General features: G+C 37.2%; 1 protein-coding gene across 1 annotated transcript in view; it reads right to left on the bottom strand.

Annotated features, from left to right (window-relative positions):
- The window catches only part of LOC136125082 (phospholipid-transporting ATPase FetA-like), a 107,519-nt gene that overhangs the window by 61,439 nt on the left and 21,420 nt on the right, over positions 1 to 24,660 (bottom strand). The window contains exons 2-3 of the mRNA XM_065879910.1: positions 9,179 to 9,323; positions 7,741 to 7,818 (exon numbers count right to left, since the gene is read on the bottom strand). Coding sequence (XP_065735982.1) covers positions 7,741 to 7,818; positions 9,179 to 9,323 — 223 coding nt within the window. The remainder of the gene's footprint in view (positions 1 to 7,740; positions 7,819 to 9,178; positions 9,324 to 24,660) is intronic.

The following is a 24,660-nucleotide window of genomic DNA, read 5'->3' as shown; positions in this document are numbered from 1 at the left end:
TTAAATGATATTTTTTTTGTCCTTTATCTTATGCTATGTCAAGGAGATTCCACAAGGATCACTGATACAGTTGTCTGTGCTCAAAGTAGATTTTGAACTTTCAGCTATCTCCTGTGGATATACTACGCTGACTCAGCCAGTGAAGAAGAAAGGGTACAAAAGCCACAGTCTAGTGATGGAAAATCCCTTGGTGGGATGTTAGTAGAAGAGAAGTGTCAAAGTAGGAGAAGCCTCTAAGTATGTACTTAAGAGTTTTGAATCAAATGCTAGAGTGAAAAACATAGCTCTTATGCAATCTTGATGTAATCCAATCTCAAGTTTTAGGAGTTAAAGCTACAGAAAATTGGAGATGCACCCAGAGAAGGAAATGGCAGAAACTAAAAAGGAAAATGGGCTCTGTAAGAGGGAACTGGAAGAAGTGGCACACAGAAAGAAAAGGAAGCAGGAGGAAGAAGGAGGGAGGGAGAAAAAGGAAGTCAGGCTAGGTGGTCAGGAGGCAATCAGTCTTAGGAGGTTCTGAGCAAAGACCTCCTTGCTCACAGTGGGAAAGCAATCACAAATAGGATTTTCCAACTAAAGACAGAAGAGCAGTGAGATGACCTTTAGAAGTACAAGTCTCTAACCAGTAGATTAGTCAAGGTCCCCTCTCCTTACACCACCAGACTCCCAGATCAAGGAAGCCCAGGTGCTGGTGAGAGAAACTCAGCAATAACCCCCTGCTGTCATTCTAGATCAACAGGCCTAGGTGATTTCACCCAAGTCACTTAATGCATATGACTGAAACTCACCCATCTCTAAAAATCAGTGAAGAGAGTGCCAGGGGAAGGATAACTGACCAAGTTCTGGAATTTCTGCTCAGATTAGTTGGAATCAATTTACAGTAGGAATTCTGGAATTTCTTAGATTCCAAATGATCATGATTTATCCTAGTAGTCAAAAAGCATAATGGGAACATTATAGCTATCAGTTGATTTAGCTGCCCATATGGCTTCCAGTCTTGGGTACACAAGAACATTTATATTTCATCTCTCCAGACTGCATCTCTAAGATATCTTGAGTGCAGTCACCAGATGATATTTCTATCTAAAGAATGGTATGAAGAATAGCTAAATGACATAGCTGAGAGTCATCATGGGAAAGTCCAGGGTCAGCGGTCCTGCGGAAGAGGCAGTAACTAATTTGCTGTCTCATCACCATTTCATTACGTGTTTCTGGTTCAGTCTACCCATTGCTATGTCTCATGGTTTACATTCAGCTCATTTATAATACTTCTAATACCATCTTCTCCCACTAAACAAAGACCTCCTTAAAGATAGAGACCATGTCTTTTTTACTTTTTTCTTTTCTTTAAATCTCTGTATCCCACTGGTTAGCTCAGCATTAGGCCCTGGATTTAACACATATTTGTTGAATGAACAAGCACACAAGTGAATAGATGCTTAGAAACACATTCTGTTGAATCATGGTCAGATTTCTGTCCAAACCCCTCCAAAGGAGAATAATCACCTCTTCCTCCTTGTGGGAGTATCTATATAATCACAGAACAGCTGGACTGAAAGAGAAACCCCAGCTAAGACTAATTCTTTGTTGATCTTTCTAAGGTCAGCAAACAGGAGGATAATCAGCATGACTGAAGAGGGTGGGTAGAGTGCAGTGTCAAAAACAACCTGGAGAGGAAGCTCTCTAAAACCTTGAAGGTCATGAAAAGTCTAGTTCTTGAACTACTGTAGCTCTCCTGTTACCATGCCTCTGATCATCCTCTGTAGCTTCACTAATTCTTCTGTCCAAGTTTAGCAGAACAAGACTAGAATTGCTCAAAGGACAAGACACTAAAGAAAAGAAAGATAGTAAAAAGCAAAAAGCAAACCCTCATTTATTAACAGGATGTCATACAAGATTGATTTGGCTGACACAATTCAGAATGTGCTCAAAACCAAAGTCCCCTCCCCCTACTCCTCTTGGAGACCTTTGTTTTTTTCCCCTTTCCTCTCCAAGGGAGAAGCTGACAGAAACATCAACTGGGAGATGGGAGTTGAGAGTGGTGCTTTACCATTCTGACCTCATTTGAAATGTAGAACTAATGATTTCTTATCAATGTGGCAAAGGTAAAAACCATCATGTTTGACTGAACTACTAGACATCACTTTCAGTGCTTCTCAATCATAAAACTTTCCTTGGGATAGGAGATGAGAGGTTGGGAAAGTTATGATAAAGGCCATCAGAAACAAAATGCCATTCACACAAAGCTGGACCTAAGAGCAAAGCTTGGTGATGCCAAAGAAACAATTTAACTATAAAAGATTCAAAATTTAATTCCCTTTGTTTAGCATTGCCAGATTTAGCAAATAAAAATACAAAAACAAAATATGTCCCAAATATTACCTGGGGTATACTTACACTAAAAAACTATTCATTGTTTACTAAAATTCAAATTTAACTGGGAATCATGTATTTTATCTGGCTACCCTGACTTTTACTGAGGTCAAGAAAGGTTCCTACAAATTAATTCAATTGTTGCTTTAAATTTTCTAAACAAACAGAATTCTAGAAACTAGCTCTAAAAATTTTAGATGTCTGTTTTATTTTAAGTAACTTTATTGAGATATAATGTACATTCTATACAATGCATCTGTTTAAAATAAAATGTACAATTGAATGGTGTTTGTTATGTTCACAGAGTTGTGCAACATTGATGTCTATTTTTTTGTGTTTATTTAGATGTGGTGTTGCATAGGATTCTATTACTAAGGCTCTGATTAATTTTCTGCCCTACTGCCCTGCAATATCTATGCCCTCTTCCTTCGTACTATTTCTTCTTCTGTCCTTTCTTTCTAGTTTCTCCAACTTAGTTTTTTTTCCTTTGTGATTACACTTTTTTCTTTAATTGTTTTTCAAATCACCAAAGTAAAGCAAACATATTTTACCTGTAAAAGATCCAAACTCAAAAATATATAGAGAAAAAATGTAAAGTTTCCTTTCCCACGCCTTCTCCCTTTCCTAAGGAAACCACTGTTAACAGATTGGCGTATATCCTTTGGGGGTCCCTTCCTTAGAGTATTTACTTACAAACATATACATATACACAAACACCTATATGTGTTTTTTAAACAAATGAGATGCTACTATATGTATTGCTCTGCTAGTTGCTTTTTTCTTTTCATAATATGTATTGTAGATCTTTCCATGTCAATACATACAAGTGTATCTCACCCTTTTGAATTTACTACCTAGTATTATTTAACTACCTATCAATACTTATTAATAATTTTTACTGTTGTGTTGTGGTAGTGGTGATGATAACAAGGATGATATTTGTATCAATATATGTGTATGGGTGGTAAAGCTGAGGGAAAGGAGAAGTATAATAAATGGGACAAGCTTGTAAACTCTCCAGGACAGAGGGAACTCTGTAGGCACTGGGCTAGGTAGATAACTTAGTAGATAAACTCAACATATATGCAAAACAGTAAAGTAAAAGTTCAAGGCAGGATATTAATAAGATTTACAGTGAATTGTAGAAACCCAAGAGAATTGAAGTCCACACAAAAACTTGTACATAAATGTTTATAGCAGCATTGTTTATAATAGCCAAAAAGTGGAAACAATGCAAATATCTATCAACTGATGAACAGATAAACAAATAGTCGTGTGCCCATACAATGAAATGATATTTAGCCATAAAAAGGAATGAGGTACTAATATATGCTACAATATGCATGAACCTTGAAAACATTAAGTGAAAGAAGCCAGTCACAAAAGGCTACATATTACTTGATTCTATATATATGTGTATATGTTATGCATATATCATGTGTAGAATAGACAAGTCCATACAGATAGAAAATAGATTAGTGGTTGCCAGTGGCTGGAGGTGGGGGGAATTGGGAGTGATTCCTACTGGGTACGGGGTTTCTTTTGGGGGTGATGAAAATTTTCTAAAATTGAATTATGGTCATGGTTCACAATTTTGTGAATGTACTGAAAATCACTGAGTTGTATGCTTTAAAATGGTGAATTTTATGACAAGTGAATTATATCTTAATAAGGCTATTATTTTTAAAAATTATAGAAATCAAGCACTATAGGAATTCAAGAAGGAAAGATAATGCCAGGGGCGTGGGGGGCACTGGTGGCTAGAGTTGCTGGAGAAGGCTTCATAGAGGACTTGCACTAAACCTAAAAGATGAATATAGATTCAATATATTGATAGATGTAGGGAACATGTATCTAGGCAGAAAAAAAGAACTTAATGAAATTTTCAGCACTGAGACTAGACAAGTTGTATGATAGTACAGTAGGTAGGAAGAGTCTGAAGGAGGGAGGAAACAAGACTATAAAGTCAGGCTTTTAATGCAGGCTAATGACCTTAAATTTTATCTAGTAGCTGACAAGGAATCCCAGAAAGATTCTGAGCAGGGAAAAATGTGATAAAACCGGAATTTCAGAAAGATTAATATGACGTATTTACAGAGGAACAGATTGCAGAATAAAGACTTAAAAGATTGCTGCAATAATCAATGCTTGAAACAGTGAGAGCTTGAACTAAGAAAGTAGTGAAAAATAGAAAGGAGAGAGTAGGTAAGCAAAATGCTGGAACCAGTCAACATCCACTCTATGTACTATGTGTTTTCCAACCAGAACAGGCTGATAGCCTGGAAAAGGGCAGAGTTACCTGCCAAATACTGGTTTTGCCACTGTTATTTTGTTGACTCAGGCCAACAGGATGGACCAGGATTAACTGCTCACTGCTCCAAACAGCACAAGCAATAACTCTACTGCAGTAGGTAGACTTAGCCTATCTGAAGGAATTCAGACCAAGAAAACTGGTTCCAATTACTTTTCATTGGTAAAAATTTTGACTTTTTGAAATGATCCACATTTATAAACATTCAAGTTCTTAATTATCTTCCTGAATGGGAGCACCAAGCTCTTATAAATTACTTTTGACATAAACGTTTACCTAGTATTTACCATGTGCCAGTGCTTTACAAATATTACCTCATTTAATCCTCACAACATCCTTATGAGGTAGCACTATTATTAGCCCCATTTTATGGATGAGAAGCTGTAGCATAAAGAAATTAAGAGATTTTCCCAAAAATAACAGTAAGTGGTGGAGCTAGGATTCAAACCTAGACAGTATGGCTCCAGAATCCACGGTCTTAACCACTGTGCCCCCCATATGACCTTGACTTCCTAGCACTTACCGTCGATATAATTTGACATTTCTCTGTGCTATTATTTAATGTCTTATTACTTAATTAAAGGCTGTCCCTCAGTAAACCATAATCTCCATTTGGTCTGGGATTCTGTCTAGTTTTGTGGCTATTGTATTGCCAGCATGTAGCACAGTGGCATTTGGTGATCAATAAATATTTGTTGAATAAATTAATCAGCCTTTATTGACTATCACATTCTTCATTAACCTTGAACTTACTGCCCCCTAAAGTATTTTGTCCTCTATATTTTCTTTTCTTAAAAAGTTATTTATTTGTTGAAGTATAGTTGATCTACAATGTTGTGTTAGTTTCTGGTGTATAGCAAAATGATTCAGCTATATGTGTATATATATTCTTTTTTGGATTCTTTTCCACTATAGTTTATTACAAGATATTGAATATAGTTCCCTGTGCTATACAGTAGGACCTTGTCATTTACCTATTTTGTATATAGTAGTGTGTATCTGCTAATCGCTAATCCCAAACTCCTAATTTATCCCTCCCCCTCCTTCTGCCTTTGGTTACCATAAATTTGTTTTCTATGTTTGTGTTTGGTTCTGTTTTGTAAATAAGTTCATTTCTATCATTTTTTTAGATCCCACATATAAATGATATCATATGATGTTTGTCTTTCTGTCTGACTTACTTAGTATGATAATGTCTAGGTCCATCCATGTTGCTGCAAATGGCATTATTTCATTCTTTTTTATGGCTGAGTAATACTCCATTGTGTGTGTATATATATCTATATCTTCTTTATCCATTCATCTGTCAATGGATGTTTAGGTTGCTTCCATGTCTTGGCTATTGTAAATAGTGCTGCTATGAACATAGGGGTCCATGTATCTTTTTGAATTATAGATTTGTCTGGATATATGCCCAGGAGTGGGATTGTTAGATCATATGGTAGCTCAATTTTTAATGATTTGAGGAACCTCCATACTGGTTTTCCACAGTGGCTGCACCAATTTACATTTCCACCAGTGTTGGAGGGTTCCCTTTTCTTCACACCCTCTCCAGCATTTGTTATCTGTATATTTTTTGATAATGGCCATTCTGACCGGTGTGAGGTGATACCTCACTGTAGTTTTTGATTTGCATTTCTCTAATAATTAGCAATGCTGAGCATCTTTTTCATGTGCCTACTGGCCATCTGCACGTCTTCTTTGGAGAAATGTCTATTTAGACCTTCTGCCCACTTTCTGATTGGGTTGTTTGGGGGTTTTTTTTGTTGTTGTTATTGAGTTGTATAAGCTGTTTGTATATGTTAGAAATTAAGCCCTTGTTGGTCACATCGTTTGCAAATATTTTCTCCCAGTCTGTAGGTTGTCTTTTCATTTTGTTTATGGTTTCCTTTGCTGTGCAAAAGCTTATAAGTTTGATTAGTACCATTTGTTTATTTTTGCTTTTATTTCTGTTGCCTTGGGAGACTGACCTAAGAAAACATTGTTACGATTTATGTCAGAGAAATGTTTTGCATATGTTCTCTTCTAGGAATTTTATGGTGTCATGTCTTATATTTAAGTCTTTAAGCCATTTTGAGTTTATTGTTGTGTATGGTGTGAGGGTGTGTTCTCGCTTCACTGATTTACACTGTCTTCCATATTCTCTGTTCATAAGAAGATGCAGGAGAAATTGGTCAGTTAGCCTGTTTTCCTCAACCCTCTCTCTTTCAGCAGTTCTGAGAGTAGGAGAGGACTTCTTGCTTTTTCCTTCTGTTGGGAGCTCCCTGACTTCCTCTTCCTAGAACCAGGGCCTGTGCCCTTGGAATGGGCTCCTTCCAGGAATCAGACAACTGCATAATGACAGAAAGTAAAGAAGGTATAGTGTGGCGTTAAATCAGTGACCTAATTTCATTCTCTGCACCTTCTCCACTCCTCAAAAGGAAGCCTAAATATAGAACTACAGTCTGGCTTGCTTTCTCAAAATTTTATGTTAGAAGAAGATTTCTTTTTTCATGTCAGGCAGCTTCATTCTTAAAGGTGGCTTGGGTGTGATTACCCCAGCTCCTTTTAGTACTTTGAAACACCACAGGAAAGCACGGAAGTGGTACAGAAATCCTCTCTAACACCATAGCCAGATCCACTTGCTCTGTCTGCAAAAAGTCTGCAAAAGATGACTTAATTAGCCTCAGCAACTGCTTTTCACATTAACCACTTCTTTTTTAGCAGGAGGCGGTTGTGAAGGATGGGGAGAGGAAAAGGAACACATGCTTTCCTGATGAACTTCCAAATAAAAGTACAAAATAAAATAAGAGTACAGATAAAAGAACAAAAGATGAGCAAGTATAACTACTCAAATTAGAATTCTCAAATGACAGAACAAGGGAGCTTGAAATTTAAGTACAAAGTATTTACTTCTGCAAAGTGTATTTCCTTTCCTGGTCAGTTCGCTAAAATGGTAGTTTGGTAGGTTGGCCAGTCTATTTATCTGTCATACGTGCAAGTGTACACACATGTGCGTGCACGTGTGCACTTTTTAGAGGCAACAATAATGACATACAGACTTAGAGTTCACCTACCTCCATTTTGTTTGTCCTCACTTTCCTTTTCAAATACAGACATTGCAGAGTAGTTCCAGTTAAAATTCCCTGGGATTTCTGTAAAGGAAATAAAAAAATTTAGAAGGGGAATTTCTCATTGCCAATACCATTTTACTTAAATGAATGTTTAAGAAACTTGGAACTTGATCTCTGAAATCCAAAATAAATCTACCTCTAAAATACATATGCTAAATTTTAGAATTCATTTCATACAGCCTTATCATAAAGTTATATTTCCAAAACTTGGGAAACAGATTCCACTTCCTGGCAACCAAATCTAAGCTGATAACTATAATCTGCCAGAAAAATTAGCTGAAACTTGGAAACAGGAAAAATAAATCATTGGGTGATCTTTTAGTGAAGTTCTGGGCTTACATCTTTGATTAGTTTTCTGTTGGACTATTCTATAACCCCATAGGGCGGCAGTTAACTTGTAGATTTTCATCTAATATAGATATAAATATTTTCTCTCTGGTGGAAAAGATAACTCCAAAGGTTTTGATTAATGTACTTTAGGACTTTAAATAGTTTTGTATATAATTGAGAAATCTTAACTTTTTTTTAATGAAATTGCCTATATATACACAGCTCCTAAATTTTTATTTGAACTGGTCTTAACATCTTACTGGTTCCCTCGTTAATTAATGAGTTAAATAAAATCTGTGACACCTGTCCATTTTATATTTACATGAGAGTCATGTTTTTTAACCTTTTGAAAATTATGCTTTATCAAACCCCATGACTATGCTACACAGAAAACCCTTCTATCTCTCCATTCTTAACCCAATTCAAAAAAGGCCAAAAAAGTATGTTTATTTTAATTAATTAATTTCTTTCAGCTCTCCTAAGTCACTAAGTATGCATAAGCCAAGACTAGAAAATATTACATGTATTTTCATCTTAATTATCCCAAACAAGATTAGATGGGACAAAAATCCATAATTTGCGGGGGAGTGTTAAGTCTAAGTAAAAGAGTATTTACAGCCAAGGGATGTTTGGCTGTCAGAAAAAAAAATTACCTGGGCAACTGTGATCACTTTGGAATGAGAATGCATCTTCCAGTTCTGCCCTCAGTGAGTCCCAAGTGACCTCATTAAGGATACAATTCATATTTCAATAATCTAGGCAGAGTTGCATCAAATAACTTTAGGAGCCAGGGAGTTAATAGCAGTTAGGTGTAAAACAACAAGAAATGAAGTGCTGGGCATCGTGACCAATTGCTGAGTGCATGCTTCCTATAAAAGCATCCAAAGTTTTTAAAAAGTAAAATTAAATATTGTGTAGGCCGAAAAAATTTACTTGTGCTGCAAATTTTGTACCCCAACCTAAGGTCTGTTTCTTCTGTCAACAGAATCTGTGTGTTCCTAACAAACGTGAGCAGTTCTAATAGCATCACTCTCTAGGCACCCAGTCCTACCTTCAGTTGCCTGAGAATTCTCAGGGACCCCCACAGTAGGCTTGGGGTTCCTACTGTTGAGAAAGGAGAGCCAAGGATGGGAGGTCCTGAAGTTCTGGATTCTCTCCAACCCCTGCAGGGCCATCGACAGCTTTGAGAGGGTAGCCTGGCCAAATGCACACAAGCAGCACAGCTTGGAATTTGAAATGGTTGTGACACTTAACAGCCAGCCAGGGACCTGAGTAATGACTATTTAGCTGGAACCAGGCACTCACCCAGTCTTGTGACGCTCTCTACACGCACATCACATTACATAGCTGCCAACTGGAAAATACATTTAAGCTGTTAAACTCAGAGGAGGAGGAGGAGAATGTGAGGGTAGGGAAGAAGAAATGCGATGTGGGAGGGAAAAGGGAAGAGATGGAGTAAAAAAAAAGGATTAGGAGCTAGAGAACTGGGTTTCATTTCAAAGTTTGCTACTAATTAACGACAATGTGACTTGGGGCAAGTTATTAACCACTTCATGCCTTAAATTTCTTCTAAAGTGAGAATAATTTTTTTTTTAAGAAACAGAAAATAAATTTAGCAGATACAAGATGGAGAAAAATCTGATAAGGAATAAATTTGCCAGAGAGAGGTTTAGAGGTAATTATGTATTACAAACTAAGTACAACATTAGTTTCCATTAGGGAGCTAAGAAGAACTGTGAGAGGATTAAATTAAATAATGTATGAAAACGTCTGCCACAGTACTTGACACAAAGTAGTCAATCAACAAATGGCAATGTTTTAAAATTTTAATATACACACCCACCAGCTTAGTAAAAAAAAATTTAAGTCTAATAATACTGTGCTAGAGAGAAAGTGGAACAACTGGAACACTTACATACTGTTGGTGGTATTAAAAATTGGACAAACCACTCTGGAAAACAATTTGGCCTTATCTAATAAAGTTGATGGAGAATTTACCCTATAACCCAGCTAGTCCATCTTATTTATATACCCTAGGGAAACTGTCATAATATGTCACATACGAAGATGTGTGCAATAGTACTGCTCATAACAGCAAAACTGGGAAACCAACCAAATGGCTATTAATGATAGAATAGAGAAGTAACTTGTGGTATGTTCATAAAATGGAAAGCTACATAGTAGTGAAAATGAGTGAGCTAAGTTATACATATTAACATTGCTAAATCTCTGGAATATAATATTTAGGGAAAAAACAAATTGCAAAAGCATACATAAAATATTATTCCACTTATGTAAAGTTAAATATCATGTAAAACTATATCATCAGGGATAAATACTTTCAAGGTAAACCTATAAAGAGAAACAAGGGAATGAAAAATACCAAATTCAGGATAGAGGTTAGGGAGAGGGAAGGGGATGGGATGGAAAAAGCATACGGAGTGTTTCAAGCTACATTTGTGCTCATGGTGTTACTCTTTACAACTTACACATTTGTGATAAACTTTATATCTATTCAATATATGATATGATTCAATATATGATAATAACAAAAGAACTAAAGAACAAAAGAATTTCCAGATAGGAAATACTCTTCTTGTGAGGAAGAATAATTACTCTGGAGAGTAATTTTTTTTATAATTTTATTTTAGTTTTTTCAGCTGCGTTGGGTCTTTGTTGCTGTGCACGGGCTTTCTCTAGTTTCATTGAGCGGGGGCTACTCTTCTTTGCGGTGCGCGGGCTTCTCATTGTAGTGGCTTCTCTTGTTGCGGAGCACGGGCTCTAGGCATGCGGGCTTCAGTAGTTGTGGCACACGGGCGTAGTTGCTCTGCGGCATGTGTGATCCTCCCGGACCAGGGATCTAACCCGTGTCCCCTGCATTGGCAGGTGGATTCTTAACCACTGCGCCACCAGGGAACTCCTCAGAGAGTAATTTTTAATTAACACTTACTGAAAGAGTTGGCCCAATTCAGGTTACTACATAAAAAAATTTTTTTATTTTGAGATAATTTTAAACTTACAGAAGAGTTGCAAAAATAGTATAGAGAATTTCCATACACTCTCCACCCACCTTCTTATGTTAATATCTTACATAACAATTAAACCATTAACAAACTAAGAAATTAACCTTGGTATAATACTATTAACTAAAGTACAGAAAATATTTATTTTTTACCAATTCTTTCCACTAATGTCCTTTTTTGTTGTTGTTGTTCCAGGATCTAATCCAGGATCCCACATTACATTTAGTTGTACGTCTCCTTCCATATGTGACTGTTCCTCATTCTTTCCTTGTTTTTCATAATCTTGAGCGCTTTGAAGGGTATTGGCCAGTTGTTTTGTAGAAGGTGCCTCAGCTTGAGTGTGATGTGCCCTTCTCATTGCATCATATCAGGGGATACATGCTGTCATATGGACTCCTAGTGATGTGAACCTAGAACGCTTGGTTAAGATGGTGTCTGCCAGAACTCTCCACCGTAAACTTACTATTTTTCCCTCTGTAATGACATGGTTATAGAAACTAAAGCTCTTTCACTTAGACATGAGAATCTAAAGGTAGAAATAAGAGGTTCCACCTTGAGCTGATAATCTCCAAGCTGCCTAGACCTTGAACTGAGTCATATAAAATAGAAACAAGAATGACCTTACTAAAACCTGGGGTTGAGGGTGGAGTACTGGTCTACTGATATTTTTAGCCTATAGAGTTCCGATTGGTATCACATTGCAAACCAACCTCAAGTTCCCCCAAGCCACAGCTGTGATTCTGTGCTGCCAACATCCTATACCCTCCCCACACTTATTATATACAAAAACTGGCAAATTTACTAAGTACAAAGTATTAGAGAAAGTCTATATATTTAGCTCAGTCTGAAAACTACATAAACTAAAACACAATGCAGTCTAGCAATGGCATATTTGTGATATAAGAATAGCCAATAACTCTTAGTACTAGAATATCATAGACTGCATGCACGTAAGTCATTATTGGCTTTCAATGAACAAATCTGTCTTCCAGAGAGTAGAGTTCTTTACCAACAAAGGAACAAATCCCTGGTTGACTTGAAGGCTTTTGGGAATCTGAGGAAAGGACTCTCACATAGAAGCAGATGTGCCTATCATCCCCTGACTAAAATAAGAACTGTGTTTTCCCCAAAACAGTTGTGTAAAATCATGGAAGCTTCCAGTCTACTCCATTAAGGTTTCTCTGCGTTAGCTATTATAACCGATGCACAAATCTCCAGAGTTACTCCAGAAATCAATATTCCCCCAACCAATTCCCACCCCATGAATCTAGCAAAGGTAACAAAAGTTTTCTTTTTAATTTTTTCCTTTTTAAAAAAAAATGCAACAGAAGCACATATACTAAATAAATAAATAAAAAGCAAGCCTTACCCTGAAATGCTTTTAAACGGCACAGCCTGAAAACTGCCAGGACTCTACACTACACCTCTCTTCTCAGTTACAGTTCCTGCCTTATCCCCTCCTTATTTCAACCATAAATTCTTTCTGACTGGAAAACGCTCTAGGAAAACAGAGATCTTCTAAACTTAGTAACTTTAAAACTCTGGGAGGGGTAGGAAGACGTTGAAACATCTACTAGTCTATGAAGCCATTTAGATGACTAGAGCTCCTTCAGCTTCCTACGTCTGATTCCCGGCTTCTGGGAACTTGCCAAATTCTTTTTTTGTGGATTTTGAAATTCTGTTTCCTCTAGATAGGGAAAATGAAGAGAGTTTCAAAACCCTTGTTTGCAAACTGCTTCTTCCAAAGGTGGTTCATGGACCCCTCATAACCTTTCAATTAACTTGGATTTGGTTTCAAGTGGTTTAAAGCAAATAGGTGAAGATGAATATAAAACTAACTTCAAACACAAAATGGAGTAGAAAAAAACCTGCAAAACACTATAGTTTCTTAGCCACTGCTTTCATTTTCAAACTCATGGTCTTCCCCAGGAGTTACCTGCTCAGCCTATGAGGCAGGCTTTGTAAAGCTACTGGGAGCTACAAAACCCCTCTTTTCTGCCTAGAGCTTTAAATTGGGTCTGAACAAATATTGGAGTCCACACAATCTCCTTCTGGCGCTTGTAATTTTGCAGTCTCACAGAGAAAGCTCCTTACTCGGTAATATAATACTGATACTTTGGGATAGTTTATTTTCCCTTTCTTTTAGTCTATAAAAATGAGTCAGTGTTTATTAAGCGGGTCTTAACTGTTTTGCACGTATATGTAGTTAACAAATATCTACTGAATGGAATCTTAGAAATCAAGTGCTATGTTCTTTTTTAAACAAATTTTATTTGTTTTAAAACTGGGGACAAGAGTGAGATAATAGAGTGCTGACTGTTGGGGAGTTTGAAAACTCCTGTTCTGTTCTCAGCTGGATTCCTAAATTATTTGTACCTAAAGCAAATGACTCTTTCCTTCAGTTCTCTAGCTTTTCTCATCTATAATAAAGGGCAATACCTGTCACTTCCCTTTGTCACCCCCCCCCCCAATTTAATGCAAAGCAGGGGTTTTTCAAATACTATTATGTACAGCAAGGAGGTTTCAGAACCCTTTTCTGAAGTGGATTAAGGGTAGAGGGGAGCAAGGAGGAGGAAAAGGGTACTCCCTCTCCTTCAACTTGAATAACTCTGATTTTATCTGGGATTTTCCTATACCCTAAATTGAAAAAGTAGTCTCTCCTGCTAAAAACAAAGTTGGAAGATCAGCTGGTGCTTTGGGGGTAAGTGCTTATTTGAGCAAGTTAAAATGTACATTTGCAGATGGAACTCAACCTCCAGCCAGGCCAGGTGCAGTTCAAAGTCCTTAAACAGCCTCTCTCAATGTACCTAAGATTGGCATCTATGTGGTCTTGGCACAAATTCCCAACAAAAGCTGGAACTTCTGGGAACCACTGAAGATATTTCACTTCCTCACCTCCATCTTTTCTATTCCCACAGTCACCCCATAGTTCATTAAGACACTTTGTCTTCTCCCTTGTTTTCATGACAATTCTCCTGGTTTTCCTCCTCCTGCCTCTTTGACAGCTCTGCAGTGTGATGTAGTAAATTTCCGCTGACCTAACTCTAAACCCTGGAGCCACCCAACACTGTCAAATGTATGACCTTGGTCTAATGAGATAATCACTCTGAACTTCTCCTTATCTCTCACATGAAGATAATCACTTCACCTTGGTTGCAAGGATTATATAAAATAAAGTATATCAAGCTTTTTTTTTTTTACAATGCCTTGCACATAATAGGTGCTCTTCCCCCAAGGCGTTTTTCTTATCCGTGTTTGCTGTGTGTGCTTTCCCTGAGTTATGATATATCCTCTCACTGCAACTCTAGCCCTGGCTCCTAAAACTATCTCTAGTCCCAAACTTAAACTGTTGGACATTTCCTCTTAGATGCTCACTCTTGTCTCAAGATAAACATGTTCCAAAATGACATTTCTTACCTTCCCTGATTTTAAGCATATCTGATCCTCTGCCTTATTATTCTGTAACTCTTTCATAAAATTTAAGAGTTACCATCTATTCCTTCTCTGATCACCTCTCAGGTTCTATATATTACATTTGAGGGTCTCTTGAAGCTACTACCCCCTTTCTAATCCCACTAATATCATCAGATTCTTTATACCTTCCTCCTGGATTCAATATCCTGATATTTGCTTCCAACTTTTATAAAGTACCCACTGCTGCCCGAGAGCAGAACACTGATCATGACTTCTTAGCAGCTCAGAAACCTTCGATGCCTTCCCATGGGTTACTGAATGAAGTTCAGATATATTATCAGCGACACTTTCAAGATGCTCTAATTTGAACTGTTCTCTCATCTTTCTATTCCACTATTTACCTTTATCCAAACTGGCCTATGTACATTTCCCTCTATAAGGTCCATGCTTTCCTGCATCTATGCCATTGCTCACACTGTTCCTTCCAAGGGTAATGCCCTGCTCTATATCAGTCAAAATCTTTCAAAGGTTATTTTACAAAGGCCTGCTCAAATCCCATGAACTTCTCAATGAAGTTTCTCTGCTCCCCCAATCCAGAAATAATCTTTCCCCCATCCTAACTCCCATACCATTTGGTTGATATTATTTTCCTAAAACTAATAGTTTTCCTTGTGCTATAATCATCTTTTTTTTAAACATCTTTATTGGAGTATAACTGCTTTACAATGGTGTGTTAGTTTCTGCTTTATAACAAAGTGAATCAGCTGTACATATACATATACCCCTATATCTCCTCCCTCTTGAGTCTCCCTCCCATCCTCCCTATTCCACCCCGCTAGGTGGTCACAAAGCACCGAGTTGATCTCCCTGTGCTATGTGGCTGCTTTCCACTAGCTATCTATTCTACATTTGGTAGTATTTATAAGTCCATGCCACTCTCTCACTTTGTCCCAGCTTACCCTTCCCCCTCCCTGTGTCCTCAAGTCCATTCTCTACATCTGCATCTTTATTCCTGTCCTGCCCCTGGGTTCTTCATAACCATTTTTTAATTAAAATTTTTTTTAGATTCCATATAAATGTGTTAGCATATGGTATTTGTTTTTCTCTTTCTGACTTACTTCACTCTGTATGACAGACTCTAGGTCCATCCACCTCACTACAAAAAACTCAATTTCATTTCTTTTTATGGCTGAGTAATATTCCATTGTATATATGTGCCACATCTTCTTTATCCATTCATCCGTCAATGGACACTTAGGTTGTTTCCATTTCCTGGCTATTGTAAATAGTGCTGCAATGAACATTGTGGTACATGACTATTTTTGAATTATGGTTTTCTCAGGGTATATGCCCAGTAGTGGGATTGCTGGGTGGTATGGTAGTTCTATTTTTAGTCTTTTAAGGAACCTCCATACTGTTCTCCATAGTGGCTGTATCAATTTACATTCCCACCAACAGTGCAAGAGGGTTCCCTTTTCTCCACACCCTCTCCAGCATTTATTGTTTGTAGATATTTTGATGATGGCCATTCTGACTGGTGTGAGGTGATACCTCATTGTAGTTTTAATTTGCATTTCTCTAATTATTAGTGATGTTGAGAATCCTTTCATGTGTTTTTTGGCAATCTGTATATTTTCTTTCGAGAACTATTTAGGTCTTCACCCATTTTTGGATTGGGTTGTTTTTCTGATACTGAGTTGCATGAGCTGCTTGTAAGTTTTGGAGGTTAATACTTTGTCAGTTGTTTCATTTGCAAATATTTTCTCCCATTCTGAGGGTTGTCTTTTCGTCTTGTTTATGGTTTCCTTTGCTGTGCAAAAGCTTTGAAGTTTCATTAGGTCCCATTTGTTTATTTTTATTTCCATTTCTCTAGGAGGTGGGTCAAAAAGGATCTCACTGTGATGTATGTAATAGAGTGTTCTGCCTATGTTTTCCTCTAAGAGTTTTATAGTGTCTAGCCTTACATTTAGGTCTTTAATCCATTTAGAGTTTATTTTTGTGTATGGTGTTAGGGAGTGTTCTAATTTCATTCTTTTACATGTAGCTGTCCAGTTTTCCCAGCACCACTTATTGAAGAGGCTGTTTTTTCTCCATTGTATATAATTATCTTTTTGAATTTCATCTCCTCTATCAGATTGGTAAGTGTGAAATGCCTGATTAATTTCTGTATCCTCTAAAGCCCTAGCACAGGGCCTGGCTTCTAAGTAGGAGATCAGTTAAAAAAATTTTTTTTGAACTTAAAGAAAGAATAAAGACCAGCAACAGGTGAGTTCATTAAGAATATCAGACCATGGAAAACCTTTCTGAAAAAATACATGTTACAAGATGTCTCCTGCTAATAACTTCATCAAGACAATTGCCATAAAGAATACAAACACTTTATCTGGTGGTGTTTAAAGTCAGTTCTAGGATCTGTACATCTCGCAGTTAAAACCAATCCAAAGACACACTCCCCTTAGCTGCCCTACTTCGTTAGATACAAATATGGCAGCCAAAAAGTGGGGAGCGTCTGTGACTAACATAACGCCAAATCTAAACCATGAGGGATTTTCGGGCCCCACATGTCACTTCTCTGCTTGTGGTCTGTGCTCCATTATTCTACTTCACAGCAGAAGGCAGAACATTTCTAATGCTACCAGGTCAACAAACTGTGGTAATTTAAGTCACTCCAGTATGAGGTTCCCAGTCCCCATATGTCCCCAGGAAACCCTGGCTTTGAGACTAAACTGGGAACATCCCTGGATCAGTGCCAACTACAGTTGTCAAGTGGTTTTCTCACATCATATGGGGTTTTATTGGGTCTAAGGAGAGCCACAGAGGGATCAGAGTCAACTCAATTAAACTAAACCCAAGAGAAAAGAATCACATTGCCTTCCACTCCCACCAGGAATGTCTGGGCTGGGAGCCATCCTGGATCTTGCATGGCCTCTCAGGGTCACTCTGATTCTGAAAATTACAGAATTTCACAATTGGAAAAGCACTGGGAGATATCTGGTCCATCCTCCCACCCAGAGCAGTCATTCCTTGTGTTCAGCAACCCTGGCCACCTTGCTTAAATACTTCCAGTGAAGAAGAAATCACTGTCTCTCAAGACAGCCTCTACATTTTTAGACAGCTCTATTTATGAATTCCTTTATTCATTAAATTTCTCCTGACTTCTATAAGCCCTGAAGGCAAGCAAGCACCAACAGTAGGGCCTGCCTAAATTCTACCGTTATCTTTTCCCATTTGGTGAGCACTGACATGAACAAGCATCCAGCCCTTGAGTGTGCTACCTTATATATTACTCTTCGCTCATCATCACCTTCCATCATGTGGTAATGTGGTCAAGTGTACTGGGTGCTGTGCCCCAGGGTCCTGAGCCCTGAAATCTGGCTGATCCACCTACTACCTGAGCAGCAACCAATAAAACGAATCATGAGCACCTCACTTGTTTTTCAGCACAGATCTCGGACGTCCTAGCTTTGCTGCTTGCCCTGATTCTTTTTCTTTTTCTTTTTTTAACATCTTTATTGGAATATAATTGCTTTACAATGGTGTGTTAGTTTCTGCTGTATAACAAAGTGAATCAGCTATACATATACATATGTCCCCATATCTCCTCCCTCTTGCGTCTCCCTCCCACCCTCTGTATCCCACCCCTCTAGGTGGAGACAAAGCACTGAGCTGACCTCCCTGTCTTGCCCTGATTCTTAAATGCACCCCACTGCAATCTTATTCAACCTCAAACCCTTTTACGGATTTCAATTCTCTATTTTATCTCTCAGAGATTTACAATAACCTTACTCTACATATTTCAATTCCAGTCCAACAAATCCAAATCATGTGCTAGCCGAACTGGTTGGGCCTACCCAGACAAATGCTGTCTAAAGCAAGAGTAACAGTTCTGCTCGTTGCAGTTCTAACAACGGATTGAGCAGGTGGGCACAGTTATTTATTCTTACAGGTTTTCTCAGCAACTCTAATTAACAGAGAATCCTGACAACCCTGAATTTCAGTAACTTCTGATGGACTTCTGGGTTATGCTTAGTGGTCAGTTGTACCATTGATCTCAGGGAGCTGTGTGGTGCTTGATAAGGAAGCTACAGGATCCAAAAAGACATATATAGTAAAATTTGCGAGCCAGATTTTAAACATGCTCACCCATGCCCTTGAAAGAAAGTTAACAAGAATTCAACATTCATGAATGTTTAACCATCTATGGAAATATTCTCTGAAGTAATCTGCTTAAGAGATGATTTTAAAATGTGCTGATAAGATTAAAGTACAGCCTAAATAAATCTCAGCATGGGGCTTAGGTCCCTTTCTAGAAAGGGAGGCATGAAGTTAAAATAGAACTAATCTAAGAGAAGCTCTACTTATTAAAACCAACATGCTGGTCATGACAGAGTGAAGAAGTGACAGTTTTTAGAACAGAAAAGACTGAAACATTTATTACTATTTCAACCACTGCCTGGGGAAAAGTTTCTATGATTATAATGCCTATCAGAGTTACTTGGAAAGAAATATCACTAGAACAGAACAGACTATCACACTATCAGAATACCGTATCTTAATGTAAATACCACACAGCTACATCCAGTTTTCTTTGTTGTAATTCTGGGATCTCGAATTTGGTTTCCTGGGTAGAGGTGACCACTAGAAGGCAATGCCCTGAACGTTACAAGATTTCCCATAGTAAAACTTCTAAATTAGCTGTTTTGTTGATAAATTGTTCTTTCCAGAAAGCAAAGAGTGAACTAACTGATCCCCTGGGACCTGTTCACTCCTAGGACAAGCTGTAAATGGAACCAAATTTGTAAACCCTTGGATTGGTGATGACTACATCAGGATATAGATTTGAGAGGCTTGACCTTGGCAGTTTGTTGTCTCAGTCTCACACTCTCTCACCTCTTCACAACAATATGGTATTTTGTAAAACACAATGATTAGAGACTCAGGAGATCTAAGATTTTAATTCAACCCTGTTAAGACTACTCTGAGTCTCAGTCTTCTCATCTATACATGAGAAGTTTGGACAAGATAATTTCTACTGCCCCTTCCAGTCTTGGAATCATTCTTGTTATTAGAAATAACAAGATTTCAGTAAGGTGCCTAGTTACAAAATAAATTTACAACTAAACAGCCTTTCTAGATACTTATAAAAAGCAGTTGGGAAAAAAATGGGAAAAATGCCATTTAAATAGCAACAAGATTTAAAACATCTAGAAATATGCCTAACAATAAATGTATAGATCTATACAAAAAGCCACAAAGTTTTACAGATGGCCACAGAAGAAGACCTGAATTAACAGAGAAATATCATGTTCCTGAATAGGGAGACTCAACATTGCAAAAATAAACTGTCCACCAGATTAAGCCATAGATTCAATGTAATCACAACCAATGGAACTTTTCTGAACTTGAATAAATAATTTTAAAATGTATCTGTAAAGAGAGCACTCATTCACTACCTTTTCCAATCAGGGTTTCCTAGAGAAGGTATAATTTCATGAGTTTTTTGAATAAAAGGAAACACTTGTATACTTTCTGAGGGCAAAAAACCCCAATTTATATTTGCTTTAATACATCATCAAGCCTAGCATATAATAGTTCTGTAAACCTGGTATTCTCAGGTTTAATAGTTGTGGAAAGTCAGCTTTCGTGAGCAACCTTGAAAGCTCACACTGTAGAGTGATTTTATGGAAGCATAAATCTGAATTGGGTGCTCTGTGAAGTTAGTGTGCAGTACTCAGTAAGATAGTAGGTGAGCCTAGCTGACTGCCTAGAATTTGCATCTCAAAGAGGTTGCTCTTTTTATGTGTGTCTATTAGCTATCATTTATGTAGTAATTTTCATTTAAGACCCAGAGGTTACTTACCTTTTCAGTTATATTTTATTTTATATTGATTTATTTTTATTCAATTATATTTTATTCTATGGGAAGAATTACACACTACAATGATATTCACAAAGTTAGTGACACCTGACAATCTCATTCATGAATGGATGCACACATGTACATACACACACATGATGGTTGGCTGGCCATAAGGCTCTGAAGAAGCAGAGGAAGAGCATGAAAAGTTCAGAGTGGGAACAAAAGTGGCTAGGGATGAATGGTCAAAGATCAAAAAGAAAATACAGATTGGGGGAAATGAAAGGAGACCGCAGAAACTTGTTGAAGTTTAAATGAAGTGAATAAGGTTACAGAGAGGTTCACTAATTCTTTTATCAAATGTGTCAAGTATTACACTAGGGCTAGGGAATGCAGAAAAGGATCAGACACTATCCCTATTACTGCCTTGAAGTGATAGTAGGGGAGACATACAAGAAAAAATTGCTATATAGTGTGGTGGGTAGTATGACAGAGGTAAGGACAGTGTGTTGTGGATGTGCGGAACATCTAAAACAGATTGTACGGATCTGGTAATGTTTCTTGGAGCACTTCCTGAGCTGAGTTTTCAAGCTTAAATATAAGTTAGCTTAGTGAACATGGTAGACAGAGTTTTCCAGGCAGGGGTGAAGAACAACATATGAAATGGCATGGAGTGAAGTACACTGCAGAATGCCACTGAATACTTTAAAAGGTGAGTTAACATGATCAGACTTGTGATTCAGAAAGATAAAGCATCAGAATGGAGTCTAGCTTGACTGATGGCCAAGAAATGAGATAAGACGCTACTATTTGTAATCCAGAGGAAAAATAATGAATAGGTGAGTTAAGGCATTTGTAATGGGGATGGGGAGAAGGTGTTACGTTTGACAGTTTTTATATATGAGGTAAAAATCAACAAAGTGGAATTTATCTTGGTGAATTTACTAAAGTCCAGGATCTGGACTTCAGTTTTTAGACTCAGGAATTTGGTTTTGGCTGCTCATTGAGACTGAATCCATAATTCACATTAACATCAATAAGGTTTTAGAGGCTAATGTAAAACCAGAATGGTAGATGATTATTTGCAATGAAATAGGTTAACTGCCCCAGTGACTATAATATTTACTTTGGCACATTCAGACATTTTCTCCTTGGAAAAACACATATATGAGAAAACAATCATAATCAGAAGGTTGCTTGATCAACATGGAATTAGAGGTAGGGAAATTAAATTGTGTGTTTTAAACATTTATTAACATCAGGCCACAATGCAGAGAGAGGAATGTTCAAGTTTGTGGGCTACAATCTCTCCCTTGGACAGTACTTGCATAGGCACAACCAAAGTAGGCTTCTCACTCTCCTGTTTCTATTTTGTCTTTGTTAACTAATAGCACTTCTATGAATATTCTTTAGACAAATATATTTAGTCAACTCTTAATCTGTCCAGCTGGACTTTTATGGGTGATTGTTGGGTAGCTTTGCCTTGATTTGTGTTGATGTTACCATTTAATTCTCAGTCGTAAATCTAATTTCCCTTATTTCCAAGATCTTAGAGATGAAGGTGGAGGAACAACTGACCTCTCAGTCACCATTTACTTCCTACAAACTTCAGGTGAAAGATGAAAAAGACAATGGAACAGAGAGGGAAATGGGGTAGGATCCAAACAAAATGTAGTTTACAAAGAGAAGGCTCTTAAAGGCAATTAACCATAGGCTGAATACATAAAATTTCATAATTCAAATGAATCAAATTTATATGCAATTTACATATGTATATCAAATAATCACACTGTACACCTTAAACTTATACAGTGTTAAACATCAATTATATCTCAATAAGGCTAGGGACAAAAAAAGAACCAATCATGTACATGTTATAGTGAAATATATAAATGATCAAGAGTGTGAATGGGGAAGATAATTAGATCTAATGATACAAACAGATATAATGCAAAAATGATAAAAATGGGGGAGGGGATAGTAAACAAAATGCCAAAATGGTTCTGTGGGAGGAGTTATTGTAAGTAGAGAAGTCAAGAAAAGCTTAATGGGGAAAGTGGCATTTGTCTTACAGTAGCAGTGAAAGTCTTGGTAAAAAAGATTCAAATCATTTTTTCCCTTGATAATCACATAACCTTTTAAATCAAAGATATGTCATATTCATTAAGAATTTATTACTTATGAATAATTGTATCTAGTTATGAAAAACTTTACGGATATAATTTGAAACATTTTTAAAAATGATAGATACAAAGGGAAAAGATAAGCAGAAAAGTAAATAAGGTGTCAAAGCTTAGTAATTGTGCATAGACCTCTGTGGTCCCAGGATTTTATTGTTACTCAAGATTTCCTTGTTTGAATGGCTCATACAACTCAATAACAAACAAACAACCCAATCAAAAAATGGGCAGAAAATCTAAATAGACATTTCTCCAAAGAAGACATACAGATGGCCAAGAGGCACATGAAAAGATGCTCAACATTGCTAATTATTAGAGAAATGCAAATCAAAACTACAATGAGGTATCACCTCACACCAGTCAGAATAACTATCATCAAAAAGTCTACAAATAACAAATGCTGGAGAGGGTGTGGAGAAAAGGGAACCTGGTGGGAAAGTAAATTGGTGCAGTCACTATGGAAAACCGTATGGAGGCTCCTCAAGAAACTAAAAATAGAGTTGTCATATGGTTCAGCAACCCCACTCCTGGGCATATATCCGGACAACACTATAATTCAAAAAGATACATGCACCCCTATGTTCATAGCAGCACTATTTACAATAGCCAAGACATGGAAGCAACCTAAATGTCCATCGACAGATGAATGGATAAAGAAGATGTGGTATATATATACAATCGAATATTACTCAGCCCTAAAAAAGAATGAAATAATGCCATTTGCAGCAACATGGATGGACCTAGAGATTATCATACTAAGTGAAGTCAGACAGAGAAAGACAAATACCACATGATATCACTTATATGTGGACTCTAAAATGTGACACAAATGAATATATCTACAAAACAGAAACAGACTCACAGACATAGAGAACAGACTTGTAGTTTCCAATGGCGAGGGGGTGTGGGGAGGGATGGGTTGGGAGTTTGGGATTAACAGATGCAAACTATTAAATATATGTATAACTGAATCACTTTGCTGTATACCAGAAACTAACACAACATTATAAATCAACTATACTTCAATAAAATAAAATTTCAAAAAAAGATTTCCTTGCTTAGATCTTTTGGAGGTCAAGCAGTTTTCTTAGTAGTTGGCTCTCTCAAAGGGATGACCAAGAAATTGAAAAAAAAAATTTCTTAAAAGATATATTTGGTCTTACTAACCCATGGATTTCAGAATTTTATAATTATACAATTCATTAAATTTCATTTTATTGCTTTAAACCTGCTGGATCTTTTATTTTAGTAGGAAAACATTTAATTCACTACAGCAGTAACTAAGGGAGTAAAAACCTCTCAACTGTTATACTTTTCTCCCCCACCTGTTCCATCTCTCTTCATTTCATACTCTCACAAACCCTCCTCATTCTTTATACAGAACATTAAGTAATGCTCTTTGCATCTGATCATCAGAGCTAGATTAATCAGTGGTCTTTAAGAAACTCCTTTAAATCTGTGAACCATGAATAAACCACAGATCACAAACCTTTTGAAGACTTTGTTTTTCCTTAGCACAAAAACTATAACAAGAAATAACAGAGAATCTCATCATTTGCATTTGTTTAGGTTTCATAGTTTATAAAAATCATCTCATTAAGCTTGAGATATAGGGAAAGATAATTACCCATTTACAGTTGAGAAAACTAAGGATCTGAGAAATAGTAAGTGGAGAAAAACAGACCTGGGAATCATGCCTTTTGATTCTAACCCCTGCAGTCAGAAGGCCCATTCCCATCCTTTGGCTGAACATTTCTCCACTTTTTTTTTTTTTTTTTTCATTTCTCCACTTTTAACCAGAGATTCTTTTTGCTCTGTACAGTGTCTCCCATTTGTTCAAGAAAACGAAGGTCTAATTTCCTCGGCTATCTTGGCTGAGCCACCACATGTGGCCACCCAGGTTGTACACTGCATATCTTTACTGGTCACCATTCACAGACCACAATGGAAACTGTGTCCCTGGAGTTGTACAGTGTCATGATACTGGTATTCACTTTCCTAAATACCTGCTTACAAGGCCTGTACTAGTACTTCTATCTTTAGTACTTGGTCGGTCTCA

This window comes from Phocoena phocoena, chromosome 6, assembly GCF_963924675.1.
Source record: "Phocoena phocoena chromosome 6, mPhoPho1.1, whole genome shotgun sequence".
NCBI lineage: Eukaryota > Metazoa > Chordata > Mammalia > Artiodactyla > Phocoenidae > Phocoena > Phocoena phocoena.
Note: the sequence above shows the minus strand (reverse complement) of the source record. Positions and strands in the feature narration are given on the sequence as shown.